Source organism: Periplaneta americana, chromosome 10 (assembly GCF_040183065.1).
Source record: "Periplaneta americana isolate PAMFEO1 chromosome 10, P.americana_PAMFEO1_priV1, whole genome shotgun sequence".
Classification (NCBI taxonomy): Eukaryota; Metazoa; Arthropoda; class Insecta; order Blattodea; family Blattidae; genus Periplaneta; species Periplaneta americana.
In genome coordinates, this window is record NC_091126.1 from 152500682 (window position 1) to 152520629 (window position 19948).

The 19948-nt window shown below is 34.7% G+C and overlaps 1 protein-coding gene across 2 annotated transcripts in view; it reads left to right on the forward strand.

Moving 5' to 3' along the window:
• The first annotated feature begins 4845 nt into the window (after window positions 1–4845).
• Window positions 4846–19948, forward strand: part of LOC138708103 (uncharacterized) — a 59120-nt gene continuing 44017 nt past the window's right edge. For both annotated transcript variants that reach the window (XM_069838290.1, XM_069838292.1), the window contains exon 1: window positions 4846–4930. In XM_069838290.1, coding sequence (XP_069694391.1) covers window positions 4897–4930 — 34 coding nt within the window. In that variant the 5' untranslated portion in view covers window positions 4846–4896. The remainder of the gene's footprint in view (window positions 4931–19948) is intronic.

Consider the following 19948-nt stretch of genomic DNA (forward strand, 5'->3'; position numbering starts at 1 on the left):
GTAGGCATCAATGAACTTTAAATAGTTAAGTTAGAGTGATATGTGTTATAAGTGAAAAGCCAGTATGGTCTTAATAACAACATACAGCATAGACAACTACAGAAATTCAGCGATTTCAAAAAGTGCTCCGTTTTCCAGACAACGATTCCTGAAATAGGACCAGCAGAAACCGCCCTATTTAACGGCATAAACGATAGACCAACAGCCATTCCAACAAGCTCACATAGAATTTTACATGTTATATTTTATATAGTGTTTTTAAATTGTTTAAACTTTATCTTATTTTAAGCGTATTTTATTGTGAACTAGAAACACTGACCTAGGCTAAGAAATCACAACGAACTACCACTATGTTAAGTCTAACAAGGCTTAGACATTACGAAAAGTAAGATGAAACCAAATAGTAAATTCATAAAACACCATGAGGCTAGGTTTTCATTACATACTGTCAACATAATGCACTAACATCTGATTATGATACGTAAGTAGTATCGAAAACGTTACTGTTATAAAAAGCTATTTAAGAAGACAAGCACAGGTGGCCCAACAAAATTGTTATAGTTCATAATAGCAGCTTATCGGCACACAACAAAATGAAAGTGAAATTTCGACTTGTTTATTTATGCATAGGTGAATATGAATTCGTGTCCTTTAATATCTGAAGAATGTTGTGAGAAAAAGCTTTTACTGATATCAGCGGCAAGCTATATTTTTAGAAGGGTATAAACTTTGAGTTCTTCCTAACTCAGCTGCGGTTCAGTCGTAGAGAGAGAGGCTTAATGTATGGTTGAAAAAGAGCGAAATTTTAATGATTTATTGTGTTCTGAAGTATGGAATTTGTTCATATGGATACGTTCTTACTAATGTAACTTCAATTACAAGTTTATGGAGTATTTTTCTTCTTACGGTAGGGTTTAAAAATTGCAATTGAAAAACTTATGTTTTTAAAGTTCTCGAAATGTAATGTGAGTTTTAGTATATCCGGTCACGTCCGGTTACAACAATTCCTTTACCATTTAATACAGCATCATTTAGTGTTGAATTCTTGTTTTAAATTTTGCGCGTTCTTGCCCATTTATCAGTAATTATTTTTATCAGTGGTAGGGCATACGGTAACTGTTCCATATTTGGCTTAAACAGCAGAAAAGAATCATGGAATAAGGACGTTTTTAATCACTTATGAGTGTTTCATGCCTGCAAAATTATTCACATCAGGTTAAAAATTCATTGGACACATTTTTATCTAAGCTTAACAAACACACAGTGAATCAGAATGCAAATCACTAGCTGGACAAAATTAATAACTTCTCTGCATTCCAACGGATTGTTATGAAACTTTGTAGTGTATTACGTTTTTGTTTTACATAATTTTTCATTTCATATATTGTTGCAGTGAATAACAAACTACATTTTCAAATTTTCAAAGGAGAATGATTGCCTTTTGCTAAAAAAAAATAACAGCTTTATATCTAGAGAAACTTCGTTCCACTTCTCTAGAAACAATGGGGAAAAATTTGAAATATTTTACACAACCATTATTTACCTCAAAATCTGTATCATTATTACAAATTTCCTCATTTGAAATTGTCACAAATTTTACATAGAGCTAACTAGCCATAATGTTTATCCAGTATTTGTTTCCATCTTATTTACTACATTTTTTCCTGTTTTGTGTTCTAACTATACGGTTCGCCACAGTATCATTAACTACATGCTATTTTATGTCGGTAGAAAATACGCCCAATATGACATTGAGAAGTATCAGTCTTATTCTTTCACTATGTTAATATGATAGTGTATTACGTTTTTCTTTTACATAATTTTTCATTACATATATTGTTGCAGTGAATAACAAAATATATGTTCAAATTTTCAAAGGAGAATGATTGCCTGTTGCTAGAAAAAAAACAGCTTTATATCTAGAGCAGACGTGGCGAAAATGTGACTCGCGAGCACATTGTGGCTCGCAATGATAGCTGTGCATTTCTCTTGCTTCCTGCCTTCCCCAACCCCCACCCTCTCACTCACTGGAATCAAACTCCGTTCCATTTGCTTAATTGTCTCTGACCTGCGAGTGGCGTATCGTCCAATGTCTCTCTCGAAACCAATGTACCTCCACAAACACAAAAGTTTCAAGCAGGCTGGGAGGACGCATTTTTTTTTGCTGCAAATATTATGAGAATATTAAATTATGATTTGTTCACAAGTATTACGAGGAAACGGTTGTATAACATAAAACAGCACTATACTGCATGTCACTCATGAAATATTAAAAGGTGAATTATTATTATTATTATTATTATTATTATTATTATTATTATTATTATTATTATTATTATTATTATTATTATTATTATCTCTGTACATCGATCCTTTTTCAGCAGATGTTCCACTAATGCGGTTAGATCTTCAATTTAATCTCACAGATTTACAATGTGATGTTAAATGAAAGCTAGATGTAAGGACTTGACAAATGTTGAACTTTCAAATCTTTGCCAAAAAATAAATATCCGAAACTTCGTTCTTTCGCTTGCTCCTTTGAAGCCATGTTCGCTACAACTTACGTTTGTGAAAAATTATTTTCAACAATTAAAATAGTAAAAACCAAATTTAGATCACGACTGACAGACAAATACCTTCGTGATCAACTACGACCGGCAGTAAGTGGCATAATTCCTGATTTTGAAACTCTGTCGCAGAGACATTCTGAAGACAATAGGTTGTGATAATGTGTCCTATGTTTTTTTTGTTCATTTCTTTCTTCGTTACACGTACTAAACATTAGTTTGTAACCTTATACTGTATAATAGTACATTATGCAACGATCCTACAATGGTATTAATTAAGACGCGAGTATGTTTATGAAACAAGCGCAAGCGAGTTTCATAATTTTCATACGAGCGTCTTAATTACCATTATAGGCAAGTTTCATACGACTCTTTATGCTCGACCATATTTCTAACTTGAAATTATTCATAAATATTCATGTTATTCTTATCTGACTGAGGAGCGGGACTGACCTTGTGCAATACCTCGTAAATTGTGAGATGTGTGCAGACGCGAAAGTATTGATTTTTTTCGAGAAACAAATGTCGACATTGACCTTGATATAATCTAGAGAGTAAAATAAACATTAATCTTGATATAAACTTGAAATTGAATTAGACATTGAAAAACGAGATGACTAATTGAATTTATTTGAATATTATTTACAATTAACGCTAATTATTATAGTAACAGAACTAGTTGTCTTTCGATTGCATATCCGAGAATAATCGATACTTGCGCGTTCATATTGCTACAATGGTATTTTCTGATTGGTGGAACACCTGAACTTTAATGAATAGGTGTACTTTAATGAGGTCCATTAAAGGGCTGCTACCAGGTGTATAATTACTACATTTCGGCATGGTCGAGCATAAAATTATATTTAAGTGCTTGACATAAGGAAAATGAAATCCGGTAACAAGTCAGACAGTTGCTTCACTTCCCCTTCGGGTGTCCGCGTTACACAGTGGCTCGGCGCACGATGACATTTTCGCCACGGCTGATCTAGAGAAACTTCGTTCCACTTCTGCAGAAACAATGGGGGAATATTTGAAATATTTTACACAAGCATTATTTACCTCAAAATCTGTATCAATATTACAAATTTCCTCATTTGAAATTAAGTCACAAATTTCGTTCTCGGCATCTTGCTATTGTTCTTCTTTACACGACGTTGAATGTTGCCTTTTACGAATAGCGGTATTCGATCGTAATGTAACCGATCAAATAAAGTTCACTGCTGAATGAAACACAATGAAATCCCCATCTCAACGCAATCACGTACTGGTGCCTAAAGTCAGAGGCGCATGAAGCGCAATGTAAAGGCATACAATTCGTCGTTCGTCTCAAAGAGCGAAGAACTATTCACTCTCTCACTTTACTCTTCAATATTCTTCAAAACTCTAACCTTAGCTACTTAGCTTCTCGTTTTCAACATTTGTCCTCATATCACGAAATAGATACTCGCTCACAACACCATATCACACTCTCCATTCCTGAACACAGAACATCCTTCTACTCTTCATCTTTCACCGTCTCTGCAGCTCATCTCTGGAACTGTCTACCACAACATGTCAGACACTGTCGGACTTTGTCTAGTTTCAAAAATAAATTAAAATTGCACTTTTTCAATTCAGATTCCTTTCAGTTATAAGCCCTTTTCTCTGCGATAGTTTTGTAAAAATATAGGCTATATATTTCTTTTCCTTCCTTTCCCCATTTTGTTCTCTTTATCAGCTGATGAATTTATCATCATAGCCTTTTATTGCGAATTTTATTTAATTTTCTTTTTTTTTCTTTTTTACTATTATTTATTACATTCTATTTTGTTATATTCTTCCTTACGTTTTCCATATTAACCATTTGTACTAAATGAGTTGCTTTTGCTATATTCCAATGTATTTTACTTTCTTTTTTCTATTATGGTATTATTTTCATGTTGTTTAATGTCGATTTTATTATGCTATTATTTTTTTTTGTAATATGTTAGTATTCTGTTCTTTAACTTTTTGTTAAATTTTAACTGCTGGTATACTTTGTGACCTGGTAGAGTGTAAGAGAAGGCCCTATGGCCTTAACTCTGCCAGTAAAAATAAAGAATTATTATTATTATTATTATTATTATTATTATTATTATTATTATTATTATTATTATTAGCCCTACTATTACACTTATGGTACCTGCGTGATTCAGCAGGGGAGGCTGCAATACAGCTACACTAGTTGGTGATAACTGGACCAGACGGCCGAGCTTGCAACTCTGGTACTCCACGAAGGAACCTCGCAGTGTAGTGTTGGTGAACCAGTGATCAACATCAGTGAACAGAATTTATCAGTAACAGCTTCAACATGCAGGTCTTCCGCCGCCTTCTACTCTTCGTAGGTGAGTCCACCAAAATGATAGTAAATTATTACATACCAGAAGAGAGATCACTAAAACAACCTAATTCGCTTTTACCATGAGATAATGATACCACTTCGTAACAAATTTTAACTTTTCTTTTTGCGCTGGGCATGTGGTACATGTTTTCTATATAATTTGAGCCTCCTGAATACGAATATGACAATAAAAAACAGTTGTGGTTACTGTTTTTGAGAAATTTTCGAATTTATATCTACTCAAAATACTGCTTTAATATAATGACAATCAGATTAAATATTTATTTATTAATTATTTATTTATTTATTTATTTATTTATTTATTTATTCTGGTGTAGTTAAGGCCATCAGGCCTTCTCTTCCACAACACCAAGAATACAAATACAATAATAGAAATAAACAGAAAAAATATACTATATACAAAGTAAAGCTACACAAGAAATAAAGAGAGAGAGAGAAAAAAAACACTGTTCAGAAGATTACAGCTTTATTTTTCTATATTTACTTTTATACTTGGCATCAGGTACATCACGAGCTAAAGTCCAACAATAGTCTGCTAGAATATTGGTACGCCACTGTCCTTGGTATCTTTCTTTCATAGATGAAATTCCTTGATGAAAGCACTCACCATGCTCATCACTGAAATCGCCACAATTCTCGTGGGGGGGGGAGTTAAGATAGGAGTGAAGAAAGTGAATTTTCAGGCACATTTTACAAGCCATAATTTCATACCCCAACAATCAATTTTGTGCGAGATCGTGCGTATTTGCTTGTTTTCCGCACAGAACCAATACGCGGTAAGTGTGAAATACCACATTCAGTATTCCCAACGTAACACACATAACAATTTCCCTCTTCTTACCGCTTAAGCGCGACATTCATTTTACTGCTTTAGGCTTTTAACATATTATTTTTAGAGACGTTTAACATAGTAATAATTATAAACTGGAAACTTACCACTGCAATTTCACCTAAATTGCAATGTTAATTATTGTTTTTAAATAATTGCAAAAATTAAGTAAAGTCTACTACTCCACGAAACTTATTGCATTCCTGATACAAGTAACATTAAGGAAGCCGTGAAAAAATCAACAAGATTCCAGATGCGGATGTTATTACTGCAATATGTTATATAAATAATATTGTGAAAATATTAAAATGAAAAAATAAATCATTACATAACCTTACCGTTTGTTTTAAGTTCGCATTTATAGACTGGGGGGGGGGGGAAGACAGACATATATCACGGCTTGCTGGAGTATAGTAAACACAGAAAACATTTTATAGCAACAATGTTGAAGAAAGATATTTTGGTTTTCCGAAGTTGCCGTCATTAAACAGAAACCAACATGGAGATTTCATTGCAACTAATTAGAAATTCGTCTTTCAGGTATGTAATAAACGATCTTCGCACAAAATAATGTACGATACACGAGCGGTATGTTAGTTTTCATGTTCTCGGAAATTAAAAAAGCTCAACTACGTTTCGCTTTTTCAATCTTTTCCTCGACCATGAAAACGTCAACATACCGCTCTTGTAACGTATATTACTATTTCACTTGTTCTTCAAAGTTCTCACTTCTACGGTTACCCAGAAAATTTAATACAATCTCCTTGAATGGAATCCAGGTGGCTCTCTCTTTTCCTTCCAACAAAAATTCGAAGTGATTGTCCATTATTTCTCTAATTTGTGGTCCATAGAAAACTCCCTCTTTTATTTTTGAGTCACTAATAGCAGGAAATTTTTCCTCGATATGTTTAAATGTTTCAGTTTTATGATTCATCCCTTTAACAAAATTCTTCATTAACGGTAACTTAATGTATAAAGGGGATTGTTGTATAATATTTTTCTTCCCTGGCTCTAGTGATTATCGTTTAATTTTATAATGCTTATCTTGAGCACGAAAGAAGCAACATTTTGTGTAACTTAATTACATTCCAAGAAGCAATGCTACAACCTTCAAATCCGCACATATAAACTATTCGTACTTTGAATATTATCATTAAAGCACACTTTAAACAAATGTACGTCTTATACAGAATATCAACATCACGGAAGTTTCCTGGTAAACTGAATCGATTTCATATTGCGAACCTGTTTCTCCCTCTTCAAATGGAACCGAAAATGGCAATAAAACAATTTCCGCTTCTAGAAGTGGTTTTGACAGAGTGGTCTATTGCAAAATATAAACTACACTAATATCATTAAAGCTCAGAGTGAAAGAAATACACATCTCAAGTAAAATCAGGTGTTCCCAAGCGAATTCATACTGCGAACCTGTTTCACCCCCTCCATATAGACTCGTAAAAGCACAATAATAGTAATATACGTTACAAGAGCGGTATGTTGACGTTTTTCATGGTCGAGGAAAAGATTGAAAAAGCGAAAAGTAGTTGAGCTATTTTAATTTCCGAGAACATGAAAACTAACATACCGCTCGTATATCGTACATTATTTTGTGCGAAGATCGTTTATTACATACCTGAAATACGAATTTCTAATTAGTTGCAATGAAATCTCCATGTTGGTTTCTGTTTAATGACGGCAACTTCGGAAAACCAAAATATCTTTCTTCAACATTGTTGCTATAAAATGTTTTCTGTGTTTACTATACTCCAGCAAGCCGTGATATATGTCTGTCTTCCCCCCCCCCCAGTCTATAAATGCGAACTTAAAACAAACGGTAAGGTTATGTAATGATTTATTTTTTCATTTTAATATTTTAACAATATTATTTATATAACATATTGCAGTAATAACATCCGCATCTGGAATCTTGTTGATTTTTTCACGGCTTCCTTAATGTTACTTGTATCAGGAATGCAATAAGTTTCGTGGAGTAGTAGATTTTTACTTAATTTTTGCAATTATTTAAAAACAATAATTAACATTGCAATTTAGGTGAAATTGCAGTGGTAAGTTTCCAGTTTATAATTATTACTATGTTAAACGTCTCTAAAAATAATATGTTAAAAGCCTAAAGCAGTAAAATGAATGTCGCGCTTAAGCGGTAAGAAGAGGGAAATTGTTATGTGTGTTACGTTGGGAATACTGAATGTGGTATTTCACACTTACCGCGTATTGGTTCTGTGCGGAAAACAAGCAAATACGCACGATCTCGCACAAAATAATTTTCGTTTCTACAAGTGTTTCTAATGTGGTGGCCTATTTGAAGCAATATTGTTTTCACATAATGGATCGTCACATTTGAAGACTCCACTGCAAGAATGATGGATGTCACTTTCTTGTCGAAAATGAACCAAGACTGTCAATGCATAGCTTAGACATATAGAATGTGCATAGAGAGTTATATGGCATTAACACTGATAGTCATTGTCAAGTAATGATCGGAAAATCACAGTTAAACTTTGAGCACTAAGCATTTCAAACTTTCAATTGCTTCTCCTGAAAAATGTATTCAAAATGACATCCATCATTCTTGCAGTGGATTCTTCATTTCTAAAACAAAATAGTTACACACAAAATACAGTGATTTTTTAATAAAATGCACAGAAAATGAATTTGTATTGTGCATCTAGAAAACCCGAACTGATGAAATATTTTGCTTGTTATTTTTGAATTCAGGAGGTCAAAATTAGCAAGAATTTATGTAACTTATGACGCAAAATGATTGCTGACCAGTGTAACTAGAGCTCAGACACAACCGTTTCTTGCACATTTTAGGCCTTTGTAAATAAGTTATGGAACTTAATCCGAAATCCTTGCTTGGTTATTTCTGAGTGCCTATCCAAATTTTATAGTAATTCTGAGTGCTTGTCCAAATTTTATAGTAAGTCTGAGTGTCTACCCAAATTTTATAGTAATTCTGAGTGCTTGTCCAAATTTTATAGTAATTCTGAGTGTCTACAGAAATTTTATAGTAATTCTGAGTGCTTGTCCAAATTTTATAGTAATTCTGAGTGCTTGTCCAAATTTTATAGTAATTCTGAGTGTCTACAGAAATTTTATAGTAATTCTGAGTGCTTGTCCAAATTTTATAGTAATTCTGAATGCTTGTCCAAATTTTATAGTAATTCTGAGTGTCTACCCAAATTTTATAGTAATTCTGAGTGCTTGTCCAAATTTTATAGTAATTCTGAGTGTCTACAGAAATTTTATAGTAATTCTGAGTGCCTATCCAATTTTATAGTAATTCTGAGTGCTTGTCCAAATTTTATAGTAATTCTGAGTGTCTACCCAAATTTTATAGTAATTCTGAGTGCTTGTCCAAATTTTATAGTAATTCTGAGTGTCTACAGAAATTTTATAGTAATTCTGAGTGCTTGTCCAAATTTTATAGTATCTCTAAATGCCTAGTTTAGAAACAGGAGCCTATTAGCACCTATTTTGTGAAATTTTGTGTGCTGTGTTTTACACTTTAGAATTTTCGGTATATTATAGTGTTTTAAAGTTCAATTTATTTTATTAGCAACTATTACTGATACTTCAAGCATTCTGTCATTAAAGTAATATTTTCGTAGATTGTTGCGCCTCGTAACGAAATAGTCTTTCCAATAATTTATCGAGATAAACATGCAATGACGTTAGGTTGTCACTATTCAGTCTGCTTAGCGGTTCGGTCGGTAACAACCTCTGTAATTTAAAAATAAATAATTCTTGCTAGGTTATTTCTGAGTGCCTATCTAAGTTTTATAGTAATTATAAGTGCCTAATTTAGAAACAGGAACCTATTAGCACCTAGTTTGTGAAATTTTGTGTGCTGTGTGTTTTACACTTTAGAATTTTCGGTTCATTATAGTGTTTTAAAGTCCAATTTTTTTATTAGCAATTATTATTGATAGGCCTACTTCAAGTATTCTTTCATTTACGTAACATTTTCGTAGATTTTTGCGCTCGTAACGAAATAGTCTTTTCAATAATTTATCGAGATAAACATGCAATAACGTTATGTTGTCACTATTCAATCTACTTAGAGGTTCCGTCTGTAACAACCTCTGTAATTTAAAAATTAATAATCCTTTCTAGGTTATTTCTGAGTGCCTATCTAAGTTTTATAGTAACTATAAGTGCCCAGTTTAGAAATAGGAGCCTATTAACACCTATTTTTTAAATTTGTGTGCTGTGTTTTACACTTTAGAATTTTCGGTTCATTATAGCGTTTTAAAGTTCAATTTCTTTTATTAGAAACTATTATTGATACTTCAAGCGTTCTGTCATTAAAGTAATACTTTCATAGATATTTACGCTCGTAACAAAATAATCTTTCCAATAATTTATCAAGATAAACATGCAATGACGTTAGTTGGTCAATATTCAGTCTGCTTAGTGGTTCGGTCTGTAACAACCTCTGTAATTTAAAAATAAATAATTCTTGCTAGGTTATTTCTGAGTGCCTATCTAAGTTTTATAGTAATTATAAGTGCCTAATTTAGAAATAGGAACCTATTAGCACCTAGTTTGTGAAATTTTGTGTGCTGTGTGTTTTACACTTTAGAATTTTCGGTTCATTATAGTGTTTTAAAGTCCAATTTTTTTATTAGCAATTATTATTGATAGGCCTACTTCAAGTATTCTTTCATATATGTAATATTTTCGTAGATTTTTGCGCTCGTAACGAAATAGTCATTTCAATAATTTATCGAGATGAACATGCAATAACGTTATGTTGTCACTATTCAATCAACTTAGCGGTTCGGTCTGTAACAACCTCTGTAATTTAAAAATGAATAATCTTTTCTAGGTCATTTCTGAGTGCCTATCTAAGTTTTATAGTAACTATAAGTGCCTAGTTTAGAAATAAGAGCCTATTAACACCTATTTTTTTAATTTTGTGTGCTGTGTTATACACTTTACAATTTGCGGTTCATTATGGCGTTTTAAAGTTCAATTTCTTTTATTAGAAACTATTATTGGTACTTCAAGCATTCTGTCATTAAAGTAATACTTTCATAGATGTTTACGCTCGTAACAAAATAATCTTTCCAATAATTTATAAACAATAATCTCACTAGACGTTTTGATTTATCTAGAGAAAATCAAAACTCGAGTGGGATTTAATTGACTATTACACGATTAGAAGAAAGTATATAAAGATTAGAAGTAACGAAGTACTCCAATACAATAAAATATTAATTGACTTACGAAAATAAAACTGTCTTCAAATGTACAGAGTGTTCCGCTTATAAGTATAACAAAAGAAATAGCTATAACTTCTGAATTAATACAAGTATATAGTTGAAACCAACTGCTACAAAGAATGAAAACTGGGAATTTTTGTTACCTTATGTTCCATAAACCTCAACATGGCTTCCATTGGTGGCACGGGAAATATCCAACCGGTATTCAACCTCGACCCAAGTGTTATGAAGCATCTGTGGTGTAACATTGTTGACAGCAGCATAAATTCTTTCTTGTAAGTCTGCCAAATCACGTACTGGCGTCCTGTAGACCTGGTCCTTAACAAACCCCCACAGGAAAAAATCAGGTGGTGTTAGATCTGGTGATCTGGCAGGCCATGTGATGTACGGTGATCCTCTTCCGATCCATCTTGCAGGGAATTGTTCGTCTAAGAATGTGCGAACCATGTTGGCAAAGTGTGGTGGAGCCCCATCTTGCTGGAAAATTGCTCCATCTGGGAGTTGTGGCACAGCATACAGTTGCAACATATCCAGGTACGTGTTTGCAGTGACTGTCTTTTCAGCAAAGAAATAGGGACCAATGATTCTGTCACGCATGATCCCACACCAAACATTCCATTTAGGGGAATCCCGTTGGTGTTCAATTACGACACTTGGATTTTCCGACCCCCAGATGCGACAATTGTGTCGGTTTACTTTTCCACTGACGTGGAAGGTTGCCTCATCTGAGAAACAGACTCGAGTTAGAAATGTGTCGTCATCGTCCACTTTATCCAACATTGTTTCTGCAAAGCGTTTTCGTTCCAGTTTATCATTCGGCGTAATCATCTGATGAAGTTGCAGCTTGTACGCTCGCAAACGCAATCTTTTATGGACCACTGTATGCACTGTTGTTGGTGGGATGTTCAACTGCACACTAGCCTGTCGAATGGATTTCCGCGGGCTTCTCTGAAATGCCTCGCGAATGCGTTCGACATTTTCGTCAGACACTTTACGCTTGGAATGTTTACCTGCATTAGACAACAAACTTCCTGTTTCTCTGAGCTGCCTATCCCATTTCATTATTGAGACGTACGTCGGTACAGCTTCCCTCGGTCTAAGATTGTACTGACGGCGAAACAAGCGCTGTACACGAATTATGGATCTATGTTCTGCTAATGACAGCACACAAAAGGCTTTCTGCTGTGGCGTCCACATGCTGACTGACTAAAGATACGATACGAATTCTCTTATTTAATGATCTGCGCATGCGTGAGTCTTCTAAAAATAAGTAACAACAATGGATTAAAACTTCCCAATTTCCTCTTTACAATGGTACCAATCTTAACCCATTTGCATGCATTGTTATGAAATTATAACTATTTCTTTTATTATACTTATAAGCGGAACACGGTGTATTATTGTACCACCTCAACATTACAAATATTACGCTAGATGCATGCTAGATGGCAGTAGTGTCTTTATACAGACACTGTAATGATTACTATTCAATAAATCTTAATATTAAACAATCTCTGATACGTGACTATCCATAATATCATATAGCAGAAGTTATTTTATCCTCTCAGAGCAGAAGCTATATCATAACCTAACTAATATACACAAGTGTTAGAAAAGTTTTAATTAACGACGATGACATAAAAAATAAACATGAATAATTTTAAAAGGAATAATTATTGAATGTACAATTTTCAAATTTGAATGTGGTTGGCAGTGGCGTATACTGGTTAAAGGGTTTGGGCTACCGCTGACCCTATTATTACACAAAATATATCTAACAATTACTTTAATTTTAATTACTATGGTAAAACTAATAATACAAAATTATTATATTATGTTATATTATAAACTTTTTCTTTTGTAATTTCCTTGGGCTACCCCCGGTAGCCCCGGTAGCCCGCAAAATACGCCCCTGTCACTGGTTGATGGTTCAATTGATATTATATTGAACGTGTGCGTAATAGAAGTGGAACTCGTTGATTTAGGCCTACATGGTGTATTCAACTTATTCAGAATTTCCGAATGAATAATTTTAAAAGGAATAATTATTGAATGTACAATTTTCAAATTTGAATGTGGTTGGTGGTTCAATTGATGTTATATTGGACGTGCGCATAATAGAAGTGGAACTCGTTGATTTAGGCCTACATGGTGTATTCAACCTATTCAGGATTTCCGAATGGTGCTCTTCATTTATTTGTAAATCGGATTTCAGAAGATGCATAGGTATGATCAGTGATGTTTATTAATTCTTGTTCTTGAATGCCAATGCGAGTCATATTTGAAACTGCTGTGCATCGACTGGAGTGGTTTGTAATTTTATATATATTTTTGACGTCCAGACCAGCGCAGTTTCAAATGTTGGCAAACAAAGAAACAAATGCTAGGGACGCGATAAAATTAAACAAATTCTAGGGACGCGATAAAATTAAACAAATGCTAGGGACGCGATAAAATTAAACAAATGCTAGGGACGCGATAAAATTGTGCGATAAGCAGCCATGATTGGTTGAAATACGTCCTTTCGTACCATTTTATTGGTCAAAAGTACTGTGACGTAGTGAAAGTGTGATAGTCAAGATAAACATGCAATGACGTTAAATTTTCATTATTCAGTTTGCTTAGCGGTTCGGTCTGTAACAACCTCTGTAATTTAAAAATAAATAATCCTTTCTAGGTTATTTCTGAGTGCCTATCTATGTTTTATAGTAACTATAAGTGCCCAGTTTATAAATAGGAGCCTATTACCACCTATTTTGTGAAATTTTGTGTGCTGTGTGTTTTACACTTTAGAATTTTCGGTTCATTATAGTGTCTTAAAGTTAAATTTCTTTTATTGGCAATTATTATTGATGCTTCAAGCATTATTTCATTAAAGTAACATTTTCGTACGTTTTTACGCTCGTAACGAAATAGTCTTTTCAAAAAATTATCGAGATAAACATGCAATGACGTTAGGTTGTCACGTTTTCATGAAATATTCAAATCGTTCTGAATACATTTTCCGTACTGAATACGATTCCCCCGATCCCTGTTTTCATGGAATTTTCGATACGTATTGAAAACGATCTAAGTACGGAAGCTGAAGTTTCGAAAGCAGTTATGTTGGTTAATATGTAATTGACATATTAGTGTGTTGGTCACCCTGTAGGCATTAACTACAAACAATGTTGCGCTTTCCAAATGAGGCGCATGAAATCTTAATATTCTGGCTGTTAATGAAAAATAATAATAATAATAATAATAATAATAATAATAATAATAATAATAATAATAATAATAATAATAATAATTTATTGAACCTGGCAGAATTAAGGCCATATGGCCTTCTCTAACGCTCAACTAGGAGTAAAAGTGCGTTACAAAAACTCTACAAATTTACAAAGTACAGTACAATTTTACACACAAAACTGAATAAGATAATAATAATAATAATAATAATAATAATAATAATAATAATAATAATAATAATAATAATATAATCTAAACAACAAGTAAAAATCAGATACAATATATAACATACAGAAAGAAAGGAAAAAGCATAATAAAATGTGAACAGCAGGTCAAAATAAATGAGACATACAAAGTGATAATATTGACATTTAGGAGAACACGAAATATTATGTTTTACAACACACCTTTTCAACATAAGTTACATATTGCCCTCGATGTTGGCAAAACAGCTGACGCATCATACAAATGACGATCGATCACGCGCTTAGCGTTTTAAGATCGTAATGAATATGACACCCGTTTTCATGGAACTCAATTCGTATTGAACACGATCCGATCCCACTTCACGATCCACTACAGCGGTCGAAACAGAAGACTGGCCCCTATTTTAATCGAATTACCAGATTTTAGAAAGAGAAGATGAAAGTTACGCTCTCATTTGCACACATTGTAATTTTTTTTATTTTGGTTTATTTAACGACGCTCGCAACTGCAGAGGTTATATCAGCGTCGCCGGATGTGCCGGAATTTTGTCCCGCAGGAGTTCTTTTACATGACAGTAAATCTACTGACATGAGCCTGTCGCATTTAAGCACACTTAAATGTCATCGACCTGGCCCGGGATCGAACCCGCAACCTTGGGCATAGAAGGCCAGCGCTACACCAACTCGCCAACCAGGTCGACACACACATTGTAGACATGGCCTTTTTTATAAGGGATGAGGGGGACGAATCTCAGAAAAGTATGTATTTCATATGCTAGGAAGATGAGCTGACAACAAGGTGGAAGTTTTCTTGGAAAACCATAAAACTTAATAAGGGTTACGCATTGTGTTTCAACTTTCAACAGAGGTAGATTAGTTCACTGTCCTCATATCTCCATCGCTTTCTGAAGTGTTTGTGCAAAGATTTTCCCTAAGCTACCTGCTTTGCAGTTAGAAAATATAGTACTATTGTGCTTTTAAGTAAGTAATTTCCGAGAGAGTAATATTGTCGGAATTTTTAGTATGAGTTTGTATTAACAAAATTATAATTAATATCAACTACAACCGATTAATTTTAATCGACTCGATTATTCGACTAAATATATTTGATCGATTAATCTTACAACAGAAATCGATTAGATTAGTCCTGGTAGTGTGTTGGAAGATAATCTTTCACATGTAATGGAAGGTGTACTAAAAGAATAGGCCTACATCTATTAACAGTAAATTGGACATAGAAAAGAATTTCTGTACGACGAAAATTGTAGGTATTTTTCTGCTCGAAGAGAAAAGAAACATAAATTTAACGGTGGTTGTACAGGTGTCAGAGGAAGACAAGATTACGATCCCCAACAACGACAGAAACTGCGAACTTTTAATTATGAAGCCCTGGAGATTTTTTTTACCGGGATTATAGCCCCTCTGTTAGTTGAGTTAGCAGTAGTAAAACGCGGGTTTATCACTGCGCCAACTCGCATCACCGGCGTTGAATGGAGTGACACTTCTAGTGAACAAGTTCAGAGGTTGAGTGTTTACCCCGCAGTTCTCCCGTTTGCCTCTACTTTACAATTTTCATTCCATTAACACTCTCCATTTCATCTGCCCCTGTCTCTCATTTCATCATAAATATTGCACAAAGTAGCGTGGTGTAAAATGGTCATTCATATTATACAGGGGGACCCAACAGAAAATGGAATCTGCCGACAACTGTCCAGTTTTGTCACAGCTCGGTTTTATTTTAGTAGGTTATTTTACGACGCTTTATCAACATCTTAGGTTATTTAGCGTCTCAATGACATGAAGGTGATAATGCCGGTGAAATGAGTCCGGGATCCAGCACCGAAAGTTACCCAGCATTTGCTCATATTGGGTTGAGGGAAAACCCCGGAAAAAACCTCAACCAGGTAACTTGCCCCGACCGGGAATCGAACCCGGGCCAGACGCGCTGTACAGCTCTGTTCTTCAGAGTGATATATATAGAACTAAATTTCTTTCTTCCTTTATTTCAAAACGAATTATGCTAGCCACAATTTGTTATACTTCAAATGTAGAGCATTTCTGGTAGATTACTAACCTCTACAGCAGCCGTGGCGAAAATCTCATCGTGCGCCGAGCCACTGTGTAACCTGCAACGTGCATAGCACCTATGGAGGGAGGCGGACACCCGAAGAGGAAGTAAAGCAACTGTCTAGCTTATTAACGGATTTTAATTTTCCTTACGTCAAGCACTTAAATATAATTTTATACAGTATAAGGTCACAAACTGATGTTTAGTACGTGTAACGAAGAAAGAAATGAATAAGAAAGAAAACTTAGGACACATTATCACAACCTAAAATTAACTGTCTTCAGAATGTCTCTGCGACAGAGTTTCAAAATCAGGAATTATGTCACTTACTGCCAGTCGTAGTTGATCACGAAGGTATTTGTCTGTCAGTCGTGATCTAAATTTGGTTTTTACTATTTTCATTGTTAAGAATAATTTTTCACAAACATAAGTTGTAGCGAACATGGCTTCAAAAGAGCAAGCGAAAGAACGAAGCTTCGGATATTTATTTTTTGGGAAAGATTTGAAAAGTTCAACATCTGTCAAGTCCTTACATCTAGCTTTCATTTAACATCACATTGTAAATCTGTGAGTTTAAATTGAAGACCTAACCGCATTATTGGTACATGTGCTGAAAAAGGATCGAAAACAGTGATGATAATAATAATAATAATTTCTTTCTTTCTCTGAGTTTAACCTCTCCCTTCTAGGTGCATTTACACTACCCACGCCACCCGGGCCTTACAGGGAGAGGTATTAAGCTATGGATTACATACATACTTTTTTGACCACACAAGGACATTGAGGGCCTCCCCGGATGAGGGATCAGCTCTATGCCAGGGCCACCTCCGATACAACACAAACATTTAAGACATTACACATCATTCACTCACACATATGAAAGGATTAAGGGAAGGATCGCCGTCCATGGCCGGACTTTCAAGAGGTACATCCCGGCATTTGCCTGGAAATAACTGAGGAAACCATGGAAAACCTCAGTTAGGATTGCCGACCCCTGGGATCGAACCCCGGACCTCCCGAATGCGAGGCCAGCCCTCTACCACGCCGCTAGCCCGCTCGGTAATAATAATAATAATAATAATAATAATAATAATAATAATAATAATAATAATATCACTTAACCTTTGAATGTTTCATGAGTGACATGTAGTATAATGTCGTTTTATGTTATACAACCGTTTTCCTCGTAATACTTGTGAACAAATCATACATTTAATATTCTCATCATATTGGCAGCAAAAAAATGCGTCCTCCCGTCCTACATGGAACTTTCGTTTTTGTAGAGGTACATGGTTTCGAGAGAGACGTTGCGACGATACGCCACTCGCAGGTCAGAGACAAATACAAATGGAACGAAGTTTGACTCTAGTGAATGAGTGGCTGCAGGATGGGGGAGGTAGGAAGCAAGAGAAATGCATAGCTATCATTGCGAGCCACAATGTGCTCGCCAGTCACATTTTCGCCACGGCTGGCTTAAGGGGTGACCGCTCCAGTCGTGCCCGGACGTCCACAACAACCGTGGGCATCCTAGATGAACGATGTATGCCTTTTTCACTCACCAGAGATCCTGTTTCCAATTTGTTTCCCAGTATTGTGTTTCTTTGGAGGGATTACGAACACCAAATTCTCTCTGGTATGCCCATTGAGTAGCTGTAATTGAATTAGTAATCCAGTATTGCTTCACAAGGAAGAGCCGTTGATTTAATGACGTGTACTGCATTTTCAGTGACTAAAACAAAATGTCGAAAACAGCTGCCAACAATAAGAAATAAAGAATAAACATCTGCGCATCTCGTGACAAGGATTCAAAACTCCTGCTTAATTTGGCGTTAAAAACTGGTTATTAAGTTAATTTCCAGGCTAATAAATAAAGTATTTTCAACATTTCCTATAGAAGTTAGTAATCTCCCAAAGGTACTCTACATTTAAGCTATAACAAATTGTGCCTAGCATCATTCGGTTTGAAAGAAAGAAAGAAAGAAAGAAAAAGAAAGAAAGAAAGAAAGAAAGAAAGAAAGAAAGAGGTAAAGAAAGAAAGAAAGAGGTAAAGAAAGAAAGAAAGAGAGAAAGAAAGAGATAAAGAAAGAAAGAAGGAAAGAAAGAGGTAAAGAAAGAAAGAGGTAAAGAAAGAAAGAAAGAGAGAAAGAAAGAGATAAAGAAAGAAGGAAAGAAAGAAAGAAAGAAAGAAAGAGGTAAAGAAAGAAAGAAAGAAAGAAAGAGAGAAAGAAAGAGATAAAGAAAGAAAGAAGGAAAGAAAGAAAGAAAGAATGAGGTAAAGAAAGAAAGAGGTAAAGAAAGAAAGAAAGAGAGAAAGAAAGAGATAAAGAAAGAAAGAAAGAAAGAAAGAAAGAAAGAAAGAGGTAAAGCAAGAAAGAGAGAAAGAAAGAAAGAAAGAAAGAAAGAAAGAAAGAAAGAAAGAAAGAAAGAAAGAAAGAAAGAAAGAAAGAAAGAAAGAAATGTATTAGTTCTATATAAATCACTCTGTATTGAGTAAAAATAATGGATAATAAATTTATTTAATGAATAATAAAGCAATATACGAAATAAATAATGAAACATGGCATTAGATGTTCTTACAAAATTTAAATACAGCTAGTTTAAAAAAAAGATTCAATATGTTGAGAGGTGACAGTATTAATCAAAATAAGGGGAAAATGTCTAATAAACATGGGTCAGAAAATTAATGTCTTCCCAGATATCATGGAACGTATCTGGAATGGAATTTACGGGAGGGGGCACTGTGATCCAGCACTGCGACCTGTTACGATCTATTGCGCTAACCCTCAAGCTAGGCGCGTACATAAACCCATACCGGCTGACTAAACTAAGATTCGCTGTGTGTCCAGAAAAAGTTTATTTATGAGAAATGAGGGTTACAGTCTTGCTCTAGGCGGCTATTCATATGTTGAGCCATTTACGTAAACATTTGTCTAATACTGTTAGTGTTACATTTTATTTTATTGGGTTATTTTACGACGCTGTATCAAAATCTAGGTTATTTAGCGTCTGAATGAAATGAAGGTGATAATGCCGGTGAAATGAGTCCGGGGTCCAGCACCGAAAGTTACCCAGCATTTGCTCGTATTGGGTTGAGGGAAAACCCCGGAAAAAACCTCAACCAGGTAACTTGCCCCGACCGGGATTCGAACCCGTGCCACCTAGTTTCGCGGCCAGGCGCGCTGACCGTTACTCCACAGGTGTGGACGTTAGTGTTACATTTCCTTTATTTACGGTATTCTCATTTTGTTCTTTCCAATTCCCGTTATTATCTAATATTACACCTAAATGGAAGTCTAAGTAATATCACAGTCTAATATATACAGTCGCGAAGCTTGGGATGATTTTTTGCATTTCTCGCGATAGTTGCTAGCCGCTTGGAGCGCTGTGAGTACTAGGAACAATAGACTGTGCCATTGCC